The sequence below is a fragment of the Phacochoerus africanus genome, chromosome 14 (genome assembly GCF_016906955.1).
Source record: "Phacochoerus africanus isolate WHEZ1 chromosome 14, ROS_Pafr_v1, whole genome shotgun sequence".
NCBI classification, from domain to species: domain Eukaryota; kingdom Metazoa; phylum Chordata; class Mammalia; order Artiodactyla; family Suidae; genus Phacochoerus; species Phacochoerus africanus.
The window spans coordinates 3,253,803-3,275,302 of NC_062557.1; the positions used below are offsets into that span (position 1 = coordinate 3,253,803).

Sequence of the window (21,500 nt, forward strand, 5' to 3'; positions counted from 1 at the left end):
AATAACTACCGGTGGATTTTGTTTCAATTATACCCATCCTCTCCCACCATCCCTGCTTGAAGGACTGTGCGGAGAGGGGGCATGACAACTAGGTCTGGGTTTCTAGTCGGTTCACCCAGGAACCCGCCCAGCCCACCCTTCACACTTGTCAGCAGTTGGGTCGTGTACTCCTTCTGGGAGACGTCGTTTACTGTGAAATAACAATCATCTTTTGCTTCTATGAGAGTATCTGGAGGTCAGGCCACGAGCAGCACTCTCTTCACGTGCTCTGGGGAACCCGACGGAAGGCAATCCGGCGGACTCAGGTGAAAGAGATTTTTAAAAATACTGTAAAAGCAAAACGTGTTTGCAAACATTCAACCAATTCAAACCTTAACTGTAGTCGTCAGGATGACTCTTTTGGAGGAAGGGGGTGGAGTCTGGGAACTGCGCGAGGCCCCGGACTCTGTAAAGGTCATTCGCCCTCACTCCCGACCCCTTCATCCCAAGAGCTCTTTGCTCCGCCACACCAGGCCCAGTAAAGGGCCTGTAGCCCTCTTCTCGCCCGGCAAGTGTCTTGGTTATTAAAGGCCTCAGAGGGTGCGAGCCAGGGCCACGCGCGCCCGTCCGGACAGTGCGCAAGAAGGAAGGTCGGACGCCGCCACAGGTGCGCCCAGCGCGCAAGACCCGGAAGCAGGCGCCTCACGTGCTTTTCGGGAACTCGCCCGGCGAGGGCCTAGAGGGCGGGACGACTCCCGCTCTACGTGCTTGCGTCATCGCGTAGGCTGGCGGAGCGCGGATGGGGGAGATGACGTAAGGGTGCGTATAGCGGCTGTGGGCGGGCCCAGGGAATGGGGTCCAAGCTAGCCCCGCCTCTTAAAGCTGTAGAGGGCTTTAGGTGTTGCGCCGCCCGGGCTGCGAGTCGCTGGCGCCTTTAAGCGTCATCGTGACACGTGTGTGAGGCGCCGGAGGCCCGGATGGTGCGTGTGCGGGGCCGTGCAGAGTAGACGCCAGCGCCGCGGGCCTGCTTCCCGGCCTGCCGAGGGCCAGGTAGGTTGGGGCTGGGTCGGGGCAGCGCGCAGACCGGGTGGAGGGCTTCAGGCAGGCGGGGCGTGCGAAGGTGCAGTCCGATGCGGCGTGCGCTGGGAGGGCTCTGGGGACACTTGAGTGCTCGTCTGCGAGGGACTGTGGGTTCCACGGGGAGGTCGTGAAGCTGCGCAGTCCCCACGGGCTGCGCGTCCACGAGCGATTCCGGAGCCCACGGATGAGGCCCCAGGGTTGCGCGTCCGCGAGGGGCTCCGGGGTCTAGAGGAAGGCCTCGGGCTACGCGGTCCGCGAGGAGCTCCAGGGCCCATGGGGAGACTTGTCCAGGACTGCTCTCTGCTCCTCTCCGCACACCTGGGCCGACCCTTGGTGGAAGGGAGAGCAGCCCTGGCCAGGAGCCCACGCTGCTGTCTATGTTGGGCTCAGTCGTTACATACAGAAGCGTCTTTTATGCAGGATTCAGACTTCCAATGGAGTGACCTAAGTCAGAATCATGGGAAGGGCGTTCATTTGGTAGTTGAGCTGAGTTCCTGTCTGTTTCCTTTTAGTAACAGATGTGGAGAAAGTAACTTTCCTCACGGTCGTGGTCGTGGTGGACGTGAGGACGCGGGTACAAGATGTGTTTCTTAAATACTCATTTCTTTGGTCACGTAGCATTGGGTCTCCCCTAGGGTTCCAGGAGCGAGACCAGCATCCTCAAACCAAGACAGGTGAGAGAGGAAAGCATCGTGGTCCTGACACAGTCGACTGTCTCTAAGGGATGCAGACAATCAGGCCTCCGAGGAGAGGGGAGCTCAGCTTGCTCCCTCCTGGCTGCGGCCTGCTGTTTGCTCTGCAGAAGAGCCCTCCGAAAGAGCCCCAGGGAGGCCCCAGCCCCCTGGTCCGGAGCTCCTCCCTGCCAGCACGTGGTTGACGCTGCCAGTCTTGGGTGCAGTTTATACTGGAAAAGTGCATTTAAAGGGAGGGAAGAGAAAATGTGCTTGAATGGTGACTGTTTTGAGGAAGCTTTTGAGTCGAGGTAGAAACAAGCAGGGGTTAAGTGTGAGATGTTTATGGACCACAGGAAACGGACAGGAGAGGGTATCCTTTCTGAATTTTGAAGAGCCTCTTATCCAGTGTGTGCATCAGAGGCTTTGCCGATGGCGTTCCCATTGTGGTTCATTGGGTTACAAACCCAGCTAGTATCCATGAGGACGTGGGTTCGATCCCTGGCCTTGCTCGGTGGGTTGAGGATGTGGGATTGCCGTGAGCTGTGGTGTAGGTCCCAGATGCACCTCCGATCCCGCGTGCCTGTGGCCGTGGTGTAGGCCGGCAGCTGCAGCTCTTATTCAGCTCCCAGCCTGGGAACCTCCACATGCCTTGGGTGTGGCTCTGAAAATGGGGGGAAGAAAAAGACCTTGCTGATGATGACAAGGAGCTTTTTCTCTCGGGTGCTGCACCTCGGAGAGAGGTCCCATTCGGGTTGTCGCTTAATGTTTCCAGTGGAACTGGTGATGTAGAGGTTTGATCTCAGTGTCAAAACTTGGAAAATTGTGTTGCCTCAAAATCTCTGAGTCCACACTGAGGAGGGGACTGTGTGGAACGGGTGTTCTTTAAGGTATTTATCTCAAACTGGGTTAAATCTCCCAAGTGCTGTTTAATCCTCTGCCTTCGAGGTTCCCAAACCCGCCTCCGCCCACGACGGAGTCCTCCTCGCCTGTCCTCCGCAGTGTGCGATCTTGCCGAGGAGAGTGGCCTTGTAGCGGGTTTTCCTAAGACCGAAATCCTTACCGGTTGTCTGCACTCTGAGATCGTGTCAGTTACGCCCTTTTGGGGGCGGGAGGGGCCCTGCCCTTGGTATGCAGAAAGTTCCTGGGCCAGGGATCAAACTCCAGCCACAGATTGAAATCCTTAATTTGCTGAGCCACCAGGGAGCTCCACTGTGTCTTTTTTGTTTGTCTGTGCTAATGTGCCTTGAAGTAGGGACCTCAGATGTGATGTGTCCGAAACTGGTGGCAGAGTGATGTGGGGCAGGAAAGGGGTCAGGGCTGGCCCTGGTGGTCAGTCCTGAGGCTGAAGGAGGGAGGGAAGCTCGGCTCTTCCCTGCACTGTTCTGGTTACATTGTGTCTGGATGTTTTCACAGTGAAGAGTTTGAAGTACTTTCATTTTCTGGAATCCCCTTAGTGGTTGTGGATGGTAACTAAAGAAGAACAAAACCCCGGATTTAGCAGAGTGAAGATTTGCCTGCTCTCGTTGTGCCTTTGGTTGTTTGGGGCGGGGGGAATCTTACTGGCTCGTGACACCTGAAGGTTGGAGAGGATCTGTTATCTCTGGCTCTCTGCGAATGTGAGAAAGACTGGCGTTGACTGGCGAGTGTCGGGGTCCACTGGCCTTGTCGCTGGCGGGTGGTTAAGATGGAGAGAGAAGAGCAATGTTCTCGTGTCCTGTCCGTGGAAATCCTCGGTAGCTGGTCAGCAGCTCACCTCTCTGCTCTTCCCGAATCCCGCGCTGTCCATCCTGTTCCCGGTAGGGTAGGTGCTGGGCCGTCGTGCTCTGTGGCCAGGCAGTGGGGCTGATGAGACCGTGGGAAGAGAGCCGGCCTCGTGTGATGCTCTGTTCATCCCACAGATTCTGCTACTCATTCTGGACCACATGCTTGTGGCTCTGGTGATTTAACGAGCCAAAGCCGGGGAGGACGTGGGCCTGAGGGCCCAGCACCGCACCTGCCCGTCTGGCCGAGCACCTGACCCTGTGCTGCAAGAACAGTGCACCCACATCCCGACACCCCAGGTAAGGCCGCTTGGGCTTCTGCCTGTGGTCACCGCCCCCAGGGGACTCACGTGTGGCCCAGCAGTCATGGTTCCATTGGTGAGAACGCTCAGAAAATTCCCCGTAGCACCGGGAACTGTGTCCAGTCACTTACGACGAGGCATGATAACGTGCGAAAATAGAATGTGTACACGCCACCGGTTCCCGTGCTGTGCAGTAGGAAAAAAACGAATTGGGGAAATAACTATTAAAAAAAAGAAAAGAAAATCCCCCATAGGAAACTTCTTTCGTTTATTTCATGTCAAAGAACCTGTGCTTGCTTTCAAAAAAATTAATTTCTTACATTTCTGTTTTTTACAGAAGGTTTTAACAGGAAAATAAATTTCATCCACACACAAGATTAGATGCCCTGTGACCTTACGTTTGGATGGTTTATTACTAAGAGGCACTGGAGGCGGTGCTTTCACTCGAGCAGAGTCCCAGCTACACCTGCCCAGTCAGGTGTCCTGGGTCAGGCCAGAGACCTCGTACCAGAGGCAGCCATCGTCCCAGTGGCAGTGAGCGGTGCGAGGGACCTGGTTTTTCTAAGCGTGACTCAGATAGTCCTTGAGCTTTGGCCCCGATGGTTGAGGGTGGTGGGAGGGAAGACAGGCGGGAGGTGCAGTGTAGCGGGCAGAGGTGACAAGGTTCTGGTTTGTCTCAGTTGCTACACGGAGGCTTGGGGAGCTCTCACCCAGGGCCTGTCTCCCCTTTAACCTCACAGGCCCTCTGAGGCTATCCTGTTCCTGTTTTACGAAGCATCATCTCCAGCAGTCACCGTGAGTGTCCCTGGAGTTTATAGCTAATCGGTGACAGAATAACCTGGGCCTGTCAGGTTCCAGAGCCCGGATCTGCTGCCACACCCCCGCGTGCTCCGCCTCCCCAAGTTCAGGTGTCTGGTGTGTGCCGTGCTGGTCCCGGTACTGTCTTGTCTCCTCCCTCACTTTCCAAAAGATAGGCTGTGATGCAAGGCTTAAGAGTCTGACTGCAGCGGCTCGCGTCGCTGGGAGAGTGTGGGTTCATCCTGTGCAAGCAGCGTCCAATGACGCAAGCCACCGGGCTAACTGAGTTTTGTGGTAGCCACGTTAAAACGTAAAAAGAAGCGGGTGAAAATAATTTTTGCAGAATAGTTTATGTAACCCAATAAATGTAAAATATCATCATTATGGCATATGAACAATCTTAAAAGGACACTTTTTTTTTTTTTTTAATCTTTTTAGGGCTGCACCCGCAGCATATGGAGGTTCCCAGGCTAGGGGTCAAATTGGAGCTGTAGCCACAGCCACAGCCACGCAGGATCCGAGCCACATCTGCGACCTACCCCACAGCTCATGGCAACACCAGATCCTCAACCCATTGAACGAGACCAGGGATCGAACCTGCGTCCTCATGGATGCCAGTCAGATTCGTTTCCGCTGCGCCACGACGGGAAGTCCAGACCGTGATATTTGCATTCTCAAACGGAGTCTTTGAAATCCATGGTGTACTTTGCACTGAGCTCTTCCCGGTGGGACCAGCCTCATCTCTCCTGTTTGTTGGCCCATGAGGCTTGGGACCTGGGTTCGGGGAGGACAGGTCTGGAGAGAGAAGTGTGCTTAGGAGTCTCCGGGCAGGTTCCTTTGTTACTTGGATGCACGTGTGGGACCGGTGTGTCTTGCTAGAACCGGTGTGTCCCTGCTTTTGAGGTCACCTTTTGAGGGAACCTGCCCTAAGCATGACACCCAGAGTAACCTGATGGGGCTCGTTGAAGAACCGAGGCCACCAAGGTAGTGTGGCCTCGGTGGGGCTTGTCCATTTAGTGCTGTTTGCAGAGGCGCTTTGTCTTTTTGAGGGAGGGGCGTGGGCACCGCTGTGTCCGAGTGGTCAGCTCCGTCTCATGTCGGATGCATCTTCTGTGGGGTGGGCAGCTGATCCAGAGCCGCCTTTCTGGTGAGTGGCATCCGGTGACCCGGAGGGAGCAGCCAGAGGAGGAACACCTGTTCCCGGGACCTGCTCACTGTCGCTCTGTGTCCCCTCTTGCCCCTGCAGTGATGCGCCATGCCCATAGTGGACAAGCTGAAGGAAGCCCTCAAGCCAGGCCGCAGGGACTCGGCTGACGATGGGGAGCTGGGGAGGCTTCTGGCCTCCTCCGCCAAGAAGGTCCTTCTGCAGAAGCTGGAGTTCGAGCCGGCCAGCAAGAGTTTCTCCTACCAGCTGGAGTCGCTGAAAAGCAAATATGTGCTGCTGAACCCCCGGCCGGAGGGAGCCGGCTGCCCCAAGAGTGGGGGTGAGCCCCCCGGTGCGGGCACTGGGTGCCACAGGAGTGGGGGTGAGCCACCGGCCATCAGGCAGGGTTGGGGTGCAGGGCATGCTGGCAGAGGCCTGCTGTGGGCCGACCCCAGGAGCGGAAGAGTGTGGGCGGCGGTGAATGCTGCGTGTGGGGTCGGGAGGTCGTAGGGTCAGCCGTAGGGAGACGGGGCTGGTCCAGAAAGAGATCCGTGTCCCTAGAGCTTCAGAGCAGGGCTTGGAAACCGGGAGAAGCGGGGTGGCTCCAGGTCCCCGCTGGCTTTCTCCAGCTGCTCCTTCTCGGAACCTCGTCCCGTCCCCCGAGGGGCCCTGGGCTTCAGCAGCGGGAACCCAGCACTTTGCGGGCTCGACTGTAAGGTGGCCTCCTCTCCCCCATCCCTCCCCGCAGGTGGCGAGCTCGCGTCCGACGGGGACGGGGACGGGGTCCCCGCGCCCCAGAAGGTGCTCTTCCCCGGAGAGCGGCTGTCCCTGCGCTGGGGACGCGTCTACCGCGTGGGCGCCGGGCTGCACAACCTCGGCAACACCTGCTTCCTCAACTCCACCGTGCAGTGCTTGACCTACACGCCGCCCCTGGCCAACTACCTGCTCTCCAGGGAGCACACGCGGGGCTGTGAGTGAGCGCGCGGCTGGGCGGGCCGGGCTGGGCCGGGGGGCTGTGTCCTCGGGGCCGGGGGTCTCCTAACGGGACAGCCTGAGTGCTCGTGGCGCCGCCGTTTTCAGCCTGGGTGGAACTCGGAGGGGAAGTTCACGGTTCGTAGTTGCTGATGAATCCTACATTTTCGAATGGTGCCCGCTGCAGGATGGGCCTTGCCAGAGAACCAGGGCAGAGTAATGGTCTCTAAACTTGTCTGAACAAAATTACCTGAACAGAAAAAGGGGTTTTATCTGAATCATAAAACATCCCAAGTAGAACTGGGGTACTGGTGAGACGAGGAAAACGTGACTCTCAGCAAAAGCGAAGCAAAAGCAGCAAGGCTGACCAGCCCCTCAGCTATCACAGGACGAAATCAGGGGCCAGCATTTTCCCCACGACGGAAACGCCAGGTGGAGACGGTGTGTGCGCGCCTCTCCTGCAACTTGCAAGAAACGGATCATTTCAGCGCCTCACCGGCGCTTCTCGAGAGAAGAGGGTGACGGACTGCTCCCGAGCTCAGGCAGTGAGGGTCCCTTAACTTGGGCAAAGCAAAATCACACAGCATGATATGAGAAAGAAGTATTACAGCCGCGGCTCGTTCACGAATGTACATGTAAAAATTCTGTGAGTTCCCATCATGGCGCAGTGGTTAACGCATCCGACTAGGCACCATGAGGTGGTGGGTTTGATCCCTGGCCTTGCTCAGTGGGTTAATGATCTGGTGTTGCCGTGAGCTGGGGTATAGGCCAGCAGCTACAGCTCCGATTAGACCCCTAGCCTGGGAACCTTCATATGCTGTGGGAGTGGCCCTAGAAAAAGCAAAAAGAAGGGAAAAAAAAATTCTAGATAAAATACTAGCAAATTCAATAGTCTTTTTTTTTTTTTGGAAGTTCCTGGGGCCAAGGATTGAACCTGCACCACAGCAGTGACAACGCAATGCTGTATTCTTAACCCACTGAGCCATCAGGGAACTCTAGGAGCACACCTTTTTGTTTGTTTTTTTTAGAGCCGCACATGCGGCACATGGAAGTTCCCAGTCTCTCTCTCCAGTTGGAGCTACAGCAGCTGGCCTACACCACAGCCACAGCAACGCCAAATCATAGCTGTGTCCGCAGCCTACACCACAGCTCACGGCAATGCCGGATCCTTCAGCCATTGAGCGAGGCCAGGGATTGAACCCGCAACCCCGTGGTTCCTAGTCGGATTCGTTTCCGCTGCACCACGATAGGAACTCCTAGAGGCACACCTTTTAAAATGAGGGAAGCCAGGGTGGCCACTGATGTGCTGCCAAAGCAAAGGTGTCAGAAGAGGAGGAATAATGCTTAGTTGAAAATGATATTCCTGTGTAGAAAAGCAAAAGAACCCAGAGCTGAGCTAGAAATTTGGCAATATGACTAGATAATAGCATCTGCACACAAAACATTGGTTGAATTTCTCTCCACCAGACAAGGAATTATTTTAAAAAATATTTGCTCTTATAGGAGTTCCCATCATGGCTCAGTGGAAACAAATCCGACTTGGAACCATGAGGTTGTGGGTTTGATCCCTGGCTTTGCTCAGTGGGTTAAGGATCCAGTGTTGCCCTGAGCTGTGGTGTAGGTCACAGATGAGGTTCAGATCCTGCATTGCTGTGGCTCTGGCGTAGGCCGGCAGCTACAGCTCCGATTGGACCCCTAGCCTGGGAACCTCCATATGCCGCGGGAGCGGCCCAAGAAATGGCAAAAAAAGACAAAAAAATTTAAAAAAATTAAAAAGCCCAAACAACCTAGGCTTTAGGGAGTTCTTTTGTGGCACAGCAGTTTAAGCATCCTGTGTTGTCACTGCAGTGGCTTGGGTCTCTGCTGTGCCGTGGGTTTGATCCGTGGCCCGGGAACTTCAAAAAACTAGGGTTTACATGTGGGTAAAAAGAGACAGAATCCTCACTTCACAACACACACCAACAAATCGATTTAGCAAAAGTCAAAACAATGCTTTTGGAGTTCCCGTTGTGGTGCAGTGGTTAACAAATCCGACTAGGAACCATGAGGTTGCGGGTTCGGTCCCTGCCCTTGCTCAGTGGGTTAACGATCCGGCGTTGCCGTGAGCGGTGGTGTAGGTCGCAGACGCGGCTCGGATCCTGCGTTGCTGTGGCTCTGGCATGGGGGGTGGCTACAGCTCCGATTCGACCCCTAGCCTGGGAACCTCCATATGCCGCGAGAGCGGCCCAAGAAATGGCAAAAAGACAAAAAAAAAACAAAAAAACAAAAAAAATGCTTTCGTAACAGATGCGAGCAAATGACTTTCTGACCTCGGGTTGGGCGATTTCCTTAGACAAGACGCAAAAAGCACTAACTATTAAAGAAAAAAAATGGATAAATTCATTTTGGGAGGGAGGGTTAATGTAGGTAGGAGTGGGTAACAGCTATCCTTGTGACCCGGCCCAGCTGAACTGTGGTGTTTGGTGGCCAGGGCATGAGTTGCAGCAGCTCCCCCCCACCCGCCCGGGTGGGGGCCGTGCCAGTGTCTCCCTGTGCAATGTCAGCCTTAATTTCCTAGCATCTTTAGAGTAAGGCATATTAGGAGAAGTTTTGGAGTTTTTCACTCCCCAGCACCTGACCAGATCCCCAAGTGACCCCTCCATGTGCTGGGCCGGCCTCTCTTCCACCTTGAATTCGCTGTTTGAAGGTTCTCAAGGATCCGGAAAAGTATGGTGCAACTGGGGGGTGTCACAGAGCCCAGTCCTGCCGCATGCCTGGACCGCTTCTGCACCAGATCTGTCCAGAAAACATCCAAGAGGATTAAATCCCATCTCTGCGTGCAGTGCTCCCGTGTTCAAGTAGCAGTGTCCCAAAAGTCGTCGATACGACCCTTGTGCTACATTTATCTAATTACCTGAAGAAAGTGTCCTTGTGCTACTTAAACTAATCCTGTGTGTTGCCAGGGATTTGGGGAATCCTGTTTCAGGTATTTCTGGCTTAAGCTGTTACTTGCCCTATTTACGAGTCATGATTTCTCAGGCTAACAGTCTCAGCATTTTACGTAATAATTAGAGGCTTAATTTCCACACAACTTTCATAGTGACATCTTAATATGAGTTAGATTTTCTTTTTTTCTTTTTTTTCTTCTTTTTTTTTTAGGGCCACACCCGCGGCATATTAAAGTTCCCAGGCTAGGGGTTGAATTGGAGCTGCACCTGCTGGCCTACACCACAGCCACCACAACGTGGGATCCCAGCTGAGTCTGCGACCTACACCCCCGCTCACAGCAACGCCGGATCCTTAACCTCAGCGAGGCCAGGCACCGAACCCAAGTCCTCATGGATCCTGGTCAGGTTCGTTAACCGTTGAGCCACGATGGGACCTCCGAATGAGATGTTCTAAGTGGGAGTTTCTGGAGTTCCTGATGTGGCTCAGCAGTAACGAACTCAACTAATATCCCTGAGGTCTGGGGTTCAGTCCCTGGCCTCGCTCAGTGGGTAAAGGGTCCGGCGGCGCCATGAGCTATGGTGTAGGTCGCAGACTTGGCGCAAATCTGCTGTTGCTGTGGCTGTGCTGTAGGCTGGCCGCTGCAGCTCCACGTCAACCCCTAGCCTGGGAACCTCCATATGCTGCGGGTGTGGCCCTAAAGGCAAAAAAAAGGGAGTTTTTTTGTTTGACATTTGTTTTTTTGTTTTTTTTTTGTTTTTGGTCTGTCTTTTTTTGCTACTTCTTTGGGCCGCTCCCGCGGCATATGGAGGTTCCCAGGCTAGGGGTCGAATCGGAGCTGTCACCACCGGCCTACACCAGAGCCACAGCAACGCGGGATCCGAGCCGCGTCTGCAACCTACACCACAGCTCACGGCAACGCCAGATCCTTAACCCACTGAGCAAGGGCAGGGACTGAACCCGCAACCTCATGGTTCCTACTCGGATTCGTTAACCACTGCGCCACGACGGGAACTCCTGTTTGACATTTGTTAAGGGTTATGTTTGTTATCTCAAATAAATAGCATTAGTTTTTTGCTTAAGTTCGGCCCCCTCCACAGTTATTGTCATTTAAAAACCAACAGTAATGACTGGATATGGGACGAGTTGAGAAACCTCTGCTCACCTGAAAATTGAAAGCCTCCCCTTTATGTAAGGGTGATAATCACGTGATTGATTTTTGGCTCTCCCCCCGCCCCCCGAAGAAGGGCTAGCATTGTTTTAAAATAAAACTTTTTTGGATGACGGTAAGTTCCCGTCGCGTAAAGCTCACCGTTTCTAAGGGACAGTTGAGCAGCACGTTCCCGTGTCATGCAGCCGTCACTGCCATCATCTCTGGAGCTTTGTCAAGCTGAAGCCCTGTCTCCATTCACAGCTGACTCCTAGAGTTCTTTTTTTTTTTTGCCTTTTGTCTTTTTAGGGCCGCACCCGAGGCATATGGAGGGTCCCAGGCTAGGGTTCGAATCGGAGCTGTACCTGCCAACCTCCACCACAGCCACAGCCATACCAGATCCTTAACCCACAGAGCAAGACCAGGGATCAAACCCACATCCTCGTGCATACTAGTCGGGCTCATTTCCAGTGAGCCACAATGGGAACTCCTCATTTTTTATTCTGAGATAGGTCTAAGTTCCTGGGTGATGGCAGGTGTCCAGGGGAGGCTGATGGGGTGGTGCTGAATTTGGGGCTGTGAGCTGGGTCTCTTTGGGAAGGCAGTGCTGCTGTGTATGAGCCCACAGCATCTTGCATCGCTAGATGCACTTGCCCTTGGACCTGGACGTGTCCCTTGCAGCTGTGGGCCATAGAGAAACTCCCACACAGGGAGGCGGTAGCTGGCCGTCTGCCGGGGCATTGGCAGCAGCAGGGAAAGGCACGTGTGAGCAGGGAGCCGTGTGCATGGACTGTGACCCGGAGCACAGATTAAAGAGCAGGAAGTGAGCTTAAACGAACGGCTGCGGCATCCTCGTGCCTGCCACGTGTGTGATACAGTCAGTACGGGAGTGGAACAGCAGCCACCCAGTCGGGGAGCGTGGTTACTGCTGCCAGAGGGTGCGGGGTGCGGAGGAGGGGGTTGTGAGAGGTTGGGGGGAGTTCAGCTGTCACGCGGTACTTAAAGATCGCCTAATGTGGGGTGTAGTCGTTGCTCTCCTCTGTGTGTGTGAGGCGGTTCATGACAGTAGGTAAAGGTAGAAATTGGCGCTGTCGCCCTAATGCCTGGGGAGACAGTTTACCTGGGGCGCGGGGTGGGGCGAGGTGGCCTCTGGTCTGTGTGGATGGTCCTGGTGTCTTGGGGTGGCCAAGCTGCAGAGGTGGGGGTGGCTCCCCAGAGCTGGCCGAGCCTGGTGTCTCCTGGGAGCAGCAGGGCAGAGGTTCCCCCCGCCGGAGACAGACAAAGGAGGTGTCGGAAAGCCTGAGTACTCCAGGCTGTTGACCAGGAGCTGCAGTTTGGCGGCCCGAGGAAGCGTTGTTCTCGCCTGCATTTGGGAACAGACTTCTTGGGCTTCGTGGCGGCCGCGCGCCCTCCCTGGGGCTGCAGGCTCAGGGGTAGGCCCGGGCTGCACAGCCCTCTCTGTAGGGTGGGGGCGTGTTGTCTGCATGTCCCCACCACGACCCCGTGTCGCTGCCCGCAGGTCACCAGGGCAGCTTCTGCATGCTGTGCGTGATGCAGAACCACATCGTCCAGGCCTTCGCCAACAGTGGCAACGCCATCAAGCCCGTGTCCTTCATCCGGGACCTGAGGAGTAAGAGCGGCCGCCTGCCCCGGGGGCCGGGGAGGGGGCACCGAGAGGCGGGTGCTCAGAGCCCCAGCTCCGTGTCCCAGCATCTCGGTGCACAGGCCACAGCAGACCAGAGCCCGTCCTGGGGCCGGACGTGGGGCGGCCCACGCAGGGTGGTGGGGACCCCCTCTGGCAGGTGCCGCTGGGCGGAGGCCGTGTGTTTTGGGCAGGCGGTGGAGCAGGAACGAGGGCAGGAGGTGGGAAGTGGGTAAGGGTGGGCGGCCAGGCCTTTTCTCAAAGCCAGAGGACCCCGTGTCCATGGGCCGCGAAGGTCAGATTTCCTTTGCTCTGGCCGAAAAGCTGGGCCCGTTGGGTTTTGAAGTCTGTAGCTTGCCTTGTGATGCGATGGTGATGCCCCACCGTGGTCCGTGGTGGCTCCTGGGAAAGCAGCTGCGTCACCAGTGGGGGGCACATCCTCGGCGCTCGGAGTGGGAGGCGTCCGTGCTTCCTGTTAAGCGCAAGGGCTTCCAGGCCCGGGTATCACTGAGGTCACTGCTGTGAGGCCTGGCGGGACCGCGGGGCGTCAGGCGGGGCTCCTTTTGCTTCACTCGCCCTCTAGTCCTGGGCCCACTCGCCCTTGGCGGGGAGACCGACGGCAGTGGGACGTGGAGGCAAAGGCGAGAGCCCTTCCCTGCCGGCCTGATGCTTCTTCCTTCCCTCCTTAGAGATCGCCCGGCATTTCCGCTTTGGGAACCAGGAGGATGCGCACGAGTTTCTGCGCTACACCATCGATGCCATGCAGAAGGCCTGCCTGAGCGGTTGTGCCAAGTACGTGCCCACCCTCCCCCCACCCGCGCTTGGCTGCCCTCAGGCGGGCACGTGGCCCCATCGTCACTGGCTCAGCCGCTCACGGAGGGAAGTGCTTTGCTCGATCTCTTCGAGAGCCTTCTGCTGCCAGCAGGGACTTTTCCTGTCTCTTACAAAGCGCATCGTTATCTTGGTGCCAAGGGCGGGGTGATAGCAATTCCGTCTTTCTGGAGGAACCTGAAAGCCCGCGGGAAAGCTGGGGGGCAGAAGAGGGCGGGTTTCAGCCGCCTCCCCGGCCCCTCTCATGGCCTCTCTTTGCAGAGGCGGCCGTGGCGGGATGTGCACGACATTCTGCGGTCCTTGAGAGCTCTAGGCTTTAGCGTCAGGGTGTCCTTCTTTGTCACCTCTGATGCCCTTTGGTTTGAATGCTGCTGTGCCCGTGGAGCACGAAGCTTCCCGTCAGCCCCTTCCTCCTGTGTCTCTCACGCCCGGTCCCTTCGAGGCGGCTGCCTGTGGTCCAGCCTTGCTTTGCGAGACTGTTAAAACTGCTTCTTTTACCCGCAAGTCCAGCTCCTTCATCTTTCATTGTTAGGACTGAAGTGTGGTCGGTCAGATTTTATTGTTATCATTACTATTTTTTAATGGCCACGCCCATGGCATTTGGAAGTTCCTGGGCCAGGGATTGAATCTGAGCCCTAGCCGTGGCCTACACCACAGCTGCAGCCACACCAGATCCTTAACCCACTGTGCCAGGCCAGGGATCAAACCTACATTGCCACAGAGACACCACCGGATCCTTAACCCATTGCGTGGCGGGAACGCCCAGGTTGTATCGTTATTAGCTGGGCCATCTTCACTGTGCCTGTCTCTCTGTCTGGTGTCTTTCTGCTTGTTCATCTTTAAACTTTCTTTTGGAACTCAGGAAGACCTGTGTCTTTGTTCCAGTGACAGCTCGGCCCTGTCCCCTGGTGCCCTGCTCCTCTTTTGGGGACTTTGGTTGCCGGCTGTTAATGTGTCCTCCACCGCCCTCTCCTCCCTCCTGCCCAAGTCCTAGTGCGTGAGGAGCACATCAGACTTGATATCCTCCTCCCACATTCGTCCCCACCTTTGCCGCTTCAGTCTCAACTCCCAGTTAAGGAGTTCCCTGGTCGCCTAGGGGTTAGGGGTTTGGCATTGTCACTGCTGTGGCCCTGTTGGATGCCTGGCCCAGGAACCTCTATATACCACGGGTGCAGCCCCAAATAAAAATAAATAAACAGGGAATTCCTGTTGTGGCTCAGTGAAAAGGAACCCGACTCATATCCATGAGGACATGGGTTCGATCCCTGGCCTCACTCAGTGGGGTTAAGGATCTGGCGTTGCTGTGAGCCGTGGTGTAGGTCTCAGACGGGGCTCAGATTTGGTGTGGCAGCGACCGGTGGCCACAGCTCTGATTTCAACCCCTGTCCTGGGAACTTCCATATGCCATGGGCATAGCCCCCAAAAGACAAAAATAAATAAATGTGAATACGTGCATATGCGGGGACCCCAGGCAACCCGGGCTGAGATGCAGGGTCTGGAAGCCTAAGGCTGGTCCCACTCTCCAAGTCGTTTGGTCTTTATTTTCTTTGGAGTCTGGCAGTTTCACAGCCATGTTCTGGAGCTGAGCGTCATGGCCAGTTTTCCCAGATAGCAGGGACTGGACCAGTGGGAGCTGGAGGCTGACGGACCCTGGACGCGTGGACAGGAAAAGGTCCCTACGTGTCTGCCTTCAGCACCATCGCTTCTGGATCAGCCCTGTTCTAGGTGTTGCGGTGTAAAGACCTGTCTGTGGAGTAACCTAGACCTGGTGAATCGGGGCGCCACCCCCCAGGTGGGCTGTCTCCTTTGTGGCTGTGCAGGGGCACCACCACCGCCTGGGAAAGCGGTCCGCCTTTGCGCTGCTGGGAAGGGCCTCTGCCCCAGGGAGCGCGCTGGCGTTGCTTTGTCTTAATGCCTGGGAATGTTTTTTGGTTCCTGGTTTGCGCGTTTGATGGTTTCTGTTTACAGGGGCCTGGTGTGGGGGTCTGGGGTCCCAGCCGACCCCTCCCCGCAGTCCCCATGCTCTCCCCGCTTCCCGAGCCCCTCCCGTGGGCACCTCCAAGTTCAGTTCTGAGTTCAGGGACTTTTCTCTCCTGTTGGTCACTTTCTCTTGGGTTTAAGGCCTCCTGTTCCCAGTGGGCGTCGACCTCTCTGACCGATTTTTTTGGGTCTCTGTTCAGCCTCTCTGGCTTCCTGCTGCTCCCAGGGGCTGCCCCTCACCGGTTTTTACTGGCAGCGCCTGGCTTTCCTTTACCCGGGGATCTGGAGGTCAGCTCGCTCTTGCCTCGGGCGCCCCCTTCAGGCCGCACAGTGGAGCACAGGCTGATGCGGCGGCTTTTCCTGCAGGGGCACGAGGGGTTCCTGGCCTCGCTGTTTTTACATTTCTTGTTCAGGACCCTCGTTTTCCCCTTTGGTCTCCTGCCCTGCACCCCTGGTGACTGAGGAGGCGGGTGGGGCTCAGGGGCAGGAGACAGAGAGCGGACGGGCGGGTGGAGGAGGTGCTCGTCGGGCGAGTGTGCAGTGGTGTGCCAGCTGAGAGACCAGGCGGTCAGCTGCCTTTGTGTCCCGAGGCTTTGGACAGTCTCAGAGGAGTGGGTCTGAGCCAGGTTCAGTGCATTGCAAACGAAACCAGGAGCAGAGGCTAGATGTAGAGCGTTGTTTCCAGAATCTTCCTCGCATGAGTAGCCGCAGCTGCAGGCGCAGTAGGACTCTTTAGTGGCTCTGGGGCTGGGGGATTGAATCCAGGTCTGCCTGACCCCAGGCTGTCTTGCTGAGAGAGTTCAAGGGTGGGGCTGTTCCTGCTCGCCCTCCGCACCCTCGCCCCAGACGGACAGCGTGTACGTGCACCCTCCGGAAGGAGCGGGGTGCTGGCAGGACGAGGGGCTTGTCGGGGGGCATCTGTTCGTTGAGACGAGGTGACACACAGGTCCTTTCTGTGCTGTCAGAGGTGAGGCTGTCTCCCGCGGGGGCAGGAGGGTGTCAAAGGCCCAAGGCGGCCTCTGGGGAGCGGGCCACGTGGGTGAGAGCACCACGGGAGACCTGTGGCTGGAGCTGCCGCTGAGCGGGTGGGACTCGGTGGTGTGGCCGCCTTGCCCAGCCTCACACTGAGCAGGTGACAAGATGGGGGCTGGCAGGGTGCTGGCGGCCTGCCCTCCTCCTGACGGGTTGCGGGCTTTCTCCAGGTTGGATCGTCAGACGCAGGCCACAACTTTGGTCCATCAGATCTTTGGAGGCTATCTCAGATCGCGGGGTAAGTGGGGGACCTTCTCTGCCCCTTCTGGCCGGGGACTCGAGTATTAACCGGAAATGCCCAGCCCGACCCGCCGGGCCCCGGAGGCCTGCAGCCTGGTCTGCGTGCTGCAGCCCTTCCCGCTGCTTTGCTGGGGGTCTCGTTCCCGGGAGGGGTTCCCCGAGCAAAGCTGCTGGCCAGGCCGGGAAGGTCCCCGTCCAGGCAGTGAGGGGTCTTCCCTCCTCCCTTCTTGAGCTCTCTCCATCCCCGGGGTAGGGCTGGAGGGCCCCTCTGCACCCGCCCACCGCCGCCTTGTTCCCCCGCAGTGAAGTGCTCCGTGTGCAAGAGCGTCTCGGACACCTACGACCCCTACTTGGACGTGGCCCTGGAGATCCGGGTACAGACCCCGCCCTGCTCTTCCCATTGCACTGGGACAGGGAGGGAGAGGGCAGGACCCGATAAAGCGTGTTATCCAGAAGGTCAGGAAGGAGCCTCAGAGTCCTGCTGCCTCAACGTAGCCGTCATGTTGCATATTTCCTTCCAGCCTCTTCCCTCTGCGTGTTCCTTTTTTTAAAAGAGGGAAAAGCGCAGCTTTGTGCTCTGAGGTGTGACCAGGAACAGCTCTGAGTGCAGGGTTTGAGAAGGAGCCTGAGCGAGCTAGGGCAGCTCTCCGGTGATGCCGCGTGTCCGGGCCCGGCGCTCCCGTCTCAGCGCGCTCTGAGCCGGACGCTTAGCTGGGACCTGACCTGCTGTGGCCTTGAGACCCCGCCGGGCTCAGCCTCATCCGCAGAGCAGGGTGACGGCCCAGCTCCCATCCCCCTGCGATGTTCTGACTCCCGGAAGGTGGCGGCCAGCAGTGCTGGGATTTGCTGCCTCAGCCTGAAAAAGGCCTTCCATGTGGCATTTCTGGAGTCAGCCCTTTTCTTCTGCTGTGTATTCCCTGTTTCTGTCCTTCTGTCGCAGCAAGCTGCGAACATCGTGCGTGCTCTGGAGCTGTTCGTGAAACCAGATGTCCTGAGTGGCGAGAACGCCTACATGTGCGCAAAGTAAGTTTCATCTTGCTCGTGGCAAGAAGATTGAGCCGTCCCGAACGATAGAATATGTCACCTAACCTGGCGTCCCCTCCCTCCCTCTGGCCCTTGGGGGTGACCACTGTCCCCCTTCTTAAAGGGCGTCAATGTGGCTTAAAACTAGAGCCCTCAACACAACAATGAAGGGCTCTAGCCGCGGCTGTCCTGGCAGATGCCGCACGGCGCTTGCTCCGCGCTGGTCCCCGTGTTCTGTGCCTCTCGTGCCCTCGCGTGTGAAGCAGGGACTGTGTTCACCCCGTTGCACGGGAGGAGGAAACCGAGGCGCGCCAGGGGCCGCCTGGGTGTGGCGTCCGCTCCTGCGTGAGCGCACTCCACGGCATCTCTGTTCGCCTGGGGCTGTCATCGGGAGTTTTTCCGTCTCAGCGGACGTGACCCTGACCTGCCTTTGAGGGCTGCGCGGTCTCAGTGTGTGGGCGTTTCACTTTATATCCGTGGCGCTGAAAAGCGGCGCGGGCTAGAGACGGTTTCCTCCACTGTGCTCTTCAGGTTTAGGATGCTGTGCGTAAAGCTTGCTTTTTATGCCCTCAGCTCGCCTCCCGTCGCTCTAGAAGCTTTTCACCTTTGCCTGGATCGTCTCCCCTTTCATTTCCTTGTCTCCTGGCTCTGCTTTCAGTGATTTCCTGCCGGCCTGTTTATCGCTCAGTCCCATCTGCCTGAATTTGCTTTTCCTGCTTTAGCCCAAAGTTCCTCATCTGCTCATCTCCTTCTGCCCCCCGGGGGGAAAGCGCTTCATTTTTGCTTTCGAATCTCCACCTTTCTCTAGTGCTTGTTGCCCTGGCACAGCCTTCCTTCCCCGAGGTGGTGTCAATTGCCTTGTTACGGCTGCAAAGGGTGCACAGTTCATTTGAGAAGACCCCTGGAGTCCCCGTTGTGGCACAGCGGAGGCAAATCTGACTAGGAACCATGAGGTTGCGGGTTCAGTCCCTGGCCTCGCTCAGTGGGTTAAGGATCTGGCGTTGCCATGAGTTGGGGTGTAGGTCGCAGACGTAGCTCAGATCTGGCATGGCTGTGGCTCTGGCGTAGGCCGGTAGCTACAGCTCTGATTGGACCCCTAGCCTGAGAACCTCCATATGCTGCAGGTGCGGCCCTAAAATAAGACCAAAAAAGAAAGGGGGAAAAAAAAAAAGGATCCCTTATTAAAGAGCGGTTGTTCCTGATGTTGTGACGTTAACCCAGCATGGGGACAACACACGTGAGAGCCTCAGCTGACAGCTGCCCTGTTCCCCTTCCTCGCAGGTGCAAGAAGAAGGTTCCAGCCAGCAAGCGCTTCACCATCCACAGGACCTCCAACGTCCTGACGCTCTCGCTCAAGCGCTTTGCCAACTTCAGCGGGGGCAAGATCACCAAGGTGAGCGCTGGCAGCCGCGTGTGCGCCAGGCTGCCTGGGAGCCGCTTGGTTAAGATAGAGGCCAGTGGCGTGGTGCGGCTACGATGGAGAGCAGAAGGGAGGGTCCTGGAAAACCTGAAACAGAGCTGCTGTGCGATCCAGCAGCCCTACTCCTGGGCATGTGTCTGGAGAAAACTCGTTAAAAGCAGATCCATGCACCCCAGTGTTCACAGCAGCACTGTTTACAGAAGTCAGGACGCGGGAGCCACCTGAATGCCCATGACAGAGGAACGGAGAAGGCGGACGCGGTGTGTGTCCACCCACAGTGGGCTGCTGCTTAGCTCTGCGAGGGAATGAATTAACGCCATTTGTAGCAACTCGGATAGACCTAGAGACGGTCATTCTGAGTAAGTCAGACAAAGGCAGGTGTCAAGATGGCACTTATTTGTGGACTCTAAATAGTTACAGATGAACTTAGTTATCTTTTTTTTTTTTTGTCTTTTCTGGGCGGCACCTGCGCCATATGGAGATTTCCAGGCCAGGCGTCCAATCGGAGCTGTAGCTGCCGGCCTACCCCACAGCCACAGCAACACCAGATCCGAGCCGTGTCTGCGACCCACACCACAGCTCACGGCAACGCCGGATCCTTAACCACTGAGCAAGGCCAGGGATTGAACTTGTTCGTTACCACTGAGCCATGAGAGGAACTCCCAAATGAACTTATTTAAAGAACAGAGTAGACTCACAGACATAGAGAACGAATGTATGATTACCAAAGGGGAGCAGAGAGAGAAGTTCGAGACTTGGGGTTAGCAAACTACTGTATGTAGATGAGGAGCAAGGAGCTGCTATACAGCACAGGGAACCATGCTCAGTATCCCATAGTAACCTATAATGGAAAAGAATCTGAAAACAAATATATATGTAACTTAATCACTTTGCTGTACGCTCGAAACTAGCACAACATTGAAAATCAACTATAGGAGTTCCCGTCGTGGCTCAGTGGTTAACGAATCCGACCAGGAACCATGAGGTTCCAGGTTCAATCCCTGGCCTTGCTCATTGGGTTAAGGATCCGGCGTTGCCGTAAGCTGTGGTGTAGGTCAAAGATGCGGCTCCATATGCTGTGGGAGCAGCCCTAGAAAGGCCAAAAAAAAAAAATCAACTGTAGTTTAATTTATTTGGCTGCACCTGTGACATGCAGAAATTCCTGGGCCAGGGATTGAACCTGAGCCACAGCAGTAACAATGCTGGATCCTCAACCCACTAGCTGCCAGGGAACTCCCTATAATTCAATTAAAAAAATTTTTTTTAATTATTTTTTGGTCATACTTGTGCCCTGTGGAAGTTCCTGGGCCAGGTATCAAACGCACAATGTAGTTGTGGCAGTGCCACAACCGTGGCAACACCAAATCCTTAACCTGCTGCCCTATGAGAGAACTTCCTGCAGCCCAAGTTGTTTTTCTTTTTTTTTGGCCACTCCACAGCATGTGGAAGTTCCTGGCCAGGGATCAGATCAGAGGCACAGCTGCAGCTTAGACTGCATCTGCCACAGCGCCGCATCCTTTAACCCACTGTGCTGGGTTGGGGATCAGACTTGCGTCCTGGCGCTGCAGAGATGTTGCCGATCCCATTGTGCCACAATAAGAACTGGCCGTTTTTTATTTTTTATGTTTTTTTGTCTTTTTGCCTTTTCTTGAGCTGCTCCTGTGGCATATGGAGGTTCCCAGGCTAGGGGTCGAATCAGAGCTCTAGCCGCCGGCCTCCACTAGAGCCACAGCCACGCGAGATCTGAGCCGCATCTGTGACCTACACTACAGCTCACGGCAACGCCAGATCCTTAACCCACTGAGCAAGGCCAGGGATCGAACCCGCAACCTCATGGTTCCTAGTCGGATTTGTTAACCACTGAGCCACAACAGGAACTCCCCACATGGCAATTTAATAGAAGATGCTTTGCTTCCTAAGAGCCTGTTAATCTCTCAGTTGTCAGTGGCAGGGACCTTGCTTGGGTTGGCACTTCCCAAACTGGTGTCTGCAGACTGCAGTGTGGTACTTGGAAAGAAGGTGTGCTGTATCGCACTGAGCTGGGAAACACCAAGCTGAAGTTACATAGCTTTGTTTTGGTTTTTGGAGCATGGGAAAGTTCTGGGATCAAGCATGTGCCACAGCAGTGACAATGCTGGATCCTTAACCACTAAGCCATTAGGGAGCTCCTAAATAGTTCTCTTTTTTTTTTTTTGTTTCATTTTAAGGCCTCACCTGAGACATGTGGATGTTCCCAGGCCAGGGGTCAGATTGGAGCTACAGTTGCAGGCCTACACCGCAATGCTGGATTCAAGCTGAATCTGAGACCTATGCCACAGCTTGTGGCAACGCCAGATCCTTTTCCACTGAGTGAGGCCGGGGATCAAATCTTCATCCTCATGGAGACTGTGTCAGGTTCTTAACCTGCTGAGCCACAACAGGAACTCCCAGTAATTCTTTTTACTTGCGGACCTTCTCAGAGCCTTTATTAAGCTGCCTTGCATTTTGAATCTCAAAGGGGAATTTGTGTGAAGAATTTTCTCAACTTAGGTGTTGTGGGAATCATTCA

At 55.9% G+C, this 21,500-nt stretch overlaps 1 protein-coding gene across 6 annotated transcripts in view; it reads left to right on the forward strand.

Moving 5' to 3' along the window:
- Nucleotides 1–932: 932 nt before the first annotated feature.
- USP36 (ubiquitin specific peptidase 36) overlaps nucleotides 933–21,500 on the forward strand; it is a 37,068-nt gene continuing 16,500 nt past the window's right edge. For 2 of the 6 annotated variants that reach the window (XM_047756716.1, XM_047756715.1), the window contains exons 1-10: nucleotides 933–1,029; nucleotides 3,632–3,793; nucleotides 5,840–6,119; nucleotides 6,486–6,707; nucleotides 12,304–12,414; nucleotides 13,116–13,218; nucleotides 16,440–16,507; nucleotides 16,813–16,883; nucleotides 17,450–17,532; nucleotides 18,814–18,925. In XM_047756716.1, coding sequence (XP_047612672.1) covers nucleotides 5,849–6,119; nucleotides 6,486–6,707; nucleotides 12,304–12,414; nucleotides 13,116–13,218; nucleotides 16,440–16,507; nucleotides 16,813–16,883; nucleotides 17,450–17,532; nucleotides 18,814–18,925 — 1,041 coding nt within the window. In that variant the 5' untranslated portion in view covers nucleotides 933–1,029; nucleotides 3,632–3,793; nucleotides 5,840–5,848. Of the gene's footprint in view, nucleotides 1,030–1,694; nucleotides 1,734–2,403; nucleotides 3,535–3,631; nucleotides 3,794–4,535; nucleotides 4,591–5,839; nucleotides 6,120–6,485; nucleotides 6,708–12,303; nucleotides 12,415–13,115; nucleotides 13,219–16,439; nucleotides 16,508–16,812; nucleotides 16,884–17,449; nucleotides 17,533–18,813; nucleotides 18,926–21,500 lie in introns of those variants that run through there. The other 4 variants (XM_047756719.1, XM_047756717.1, XM_047756720.1 and 1 more) reach the window with 4 other exon arrangements.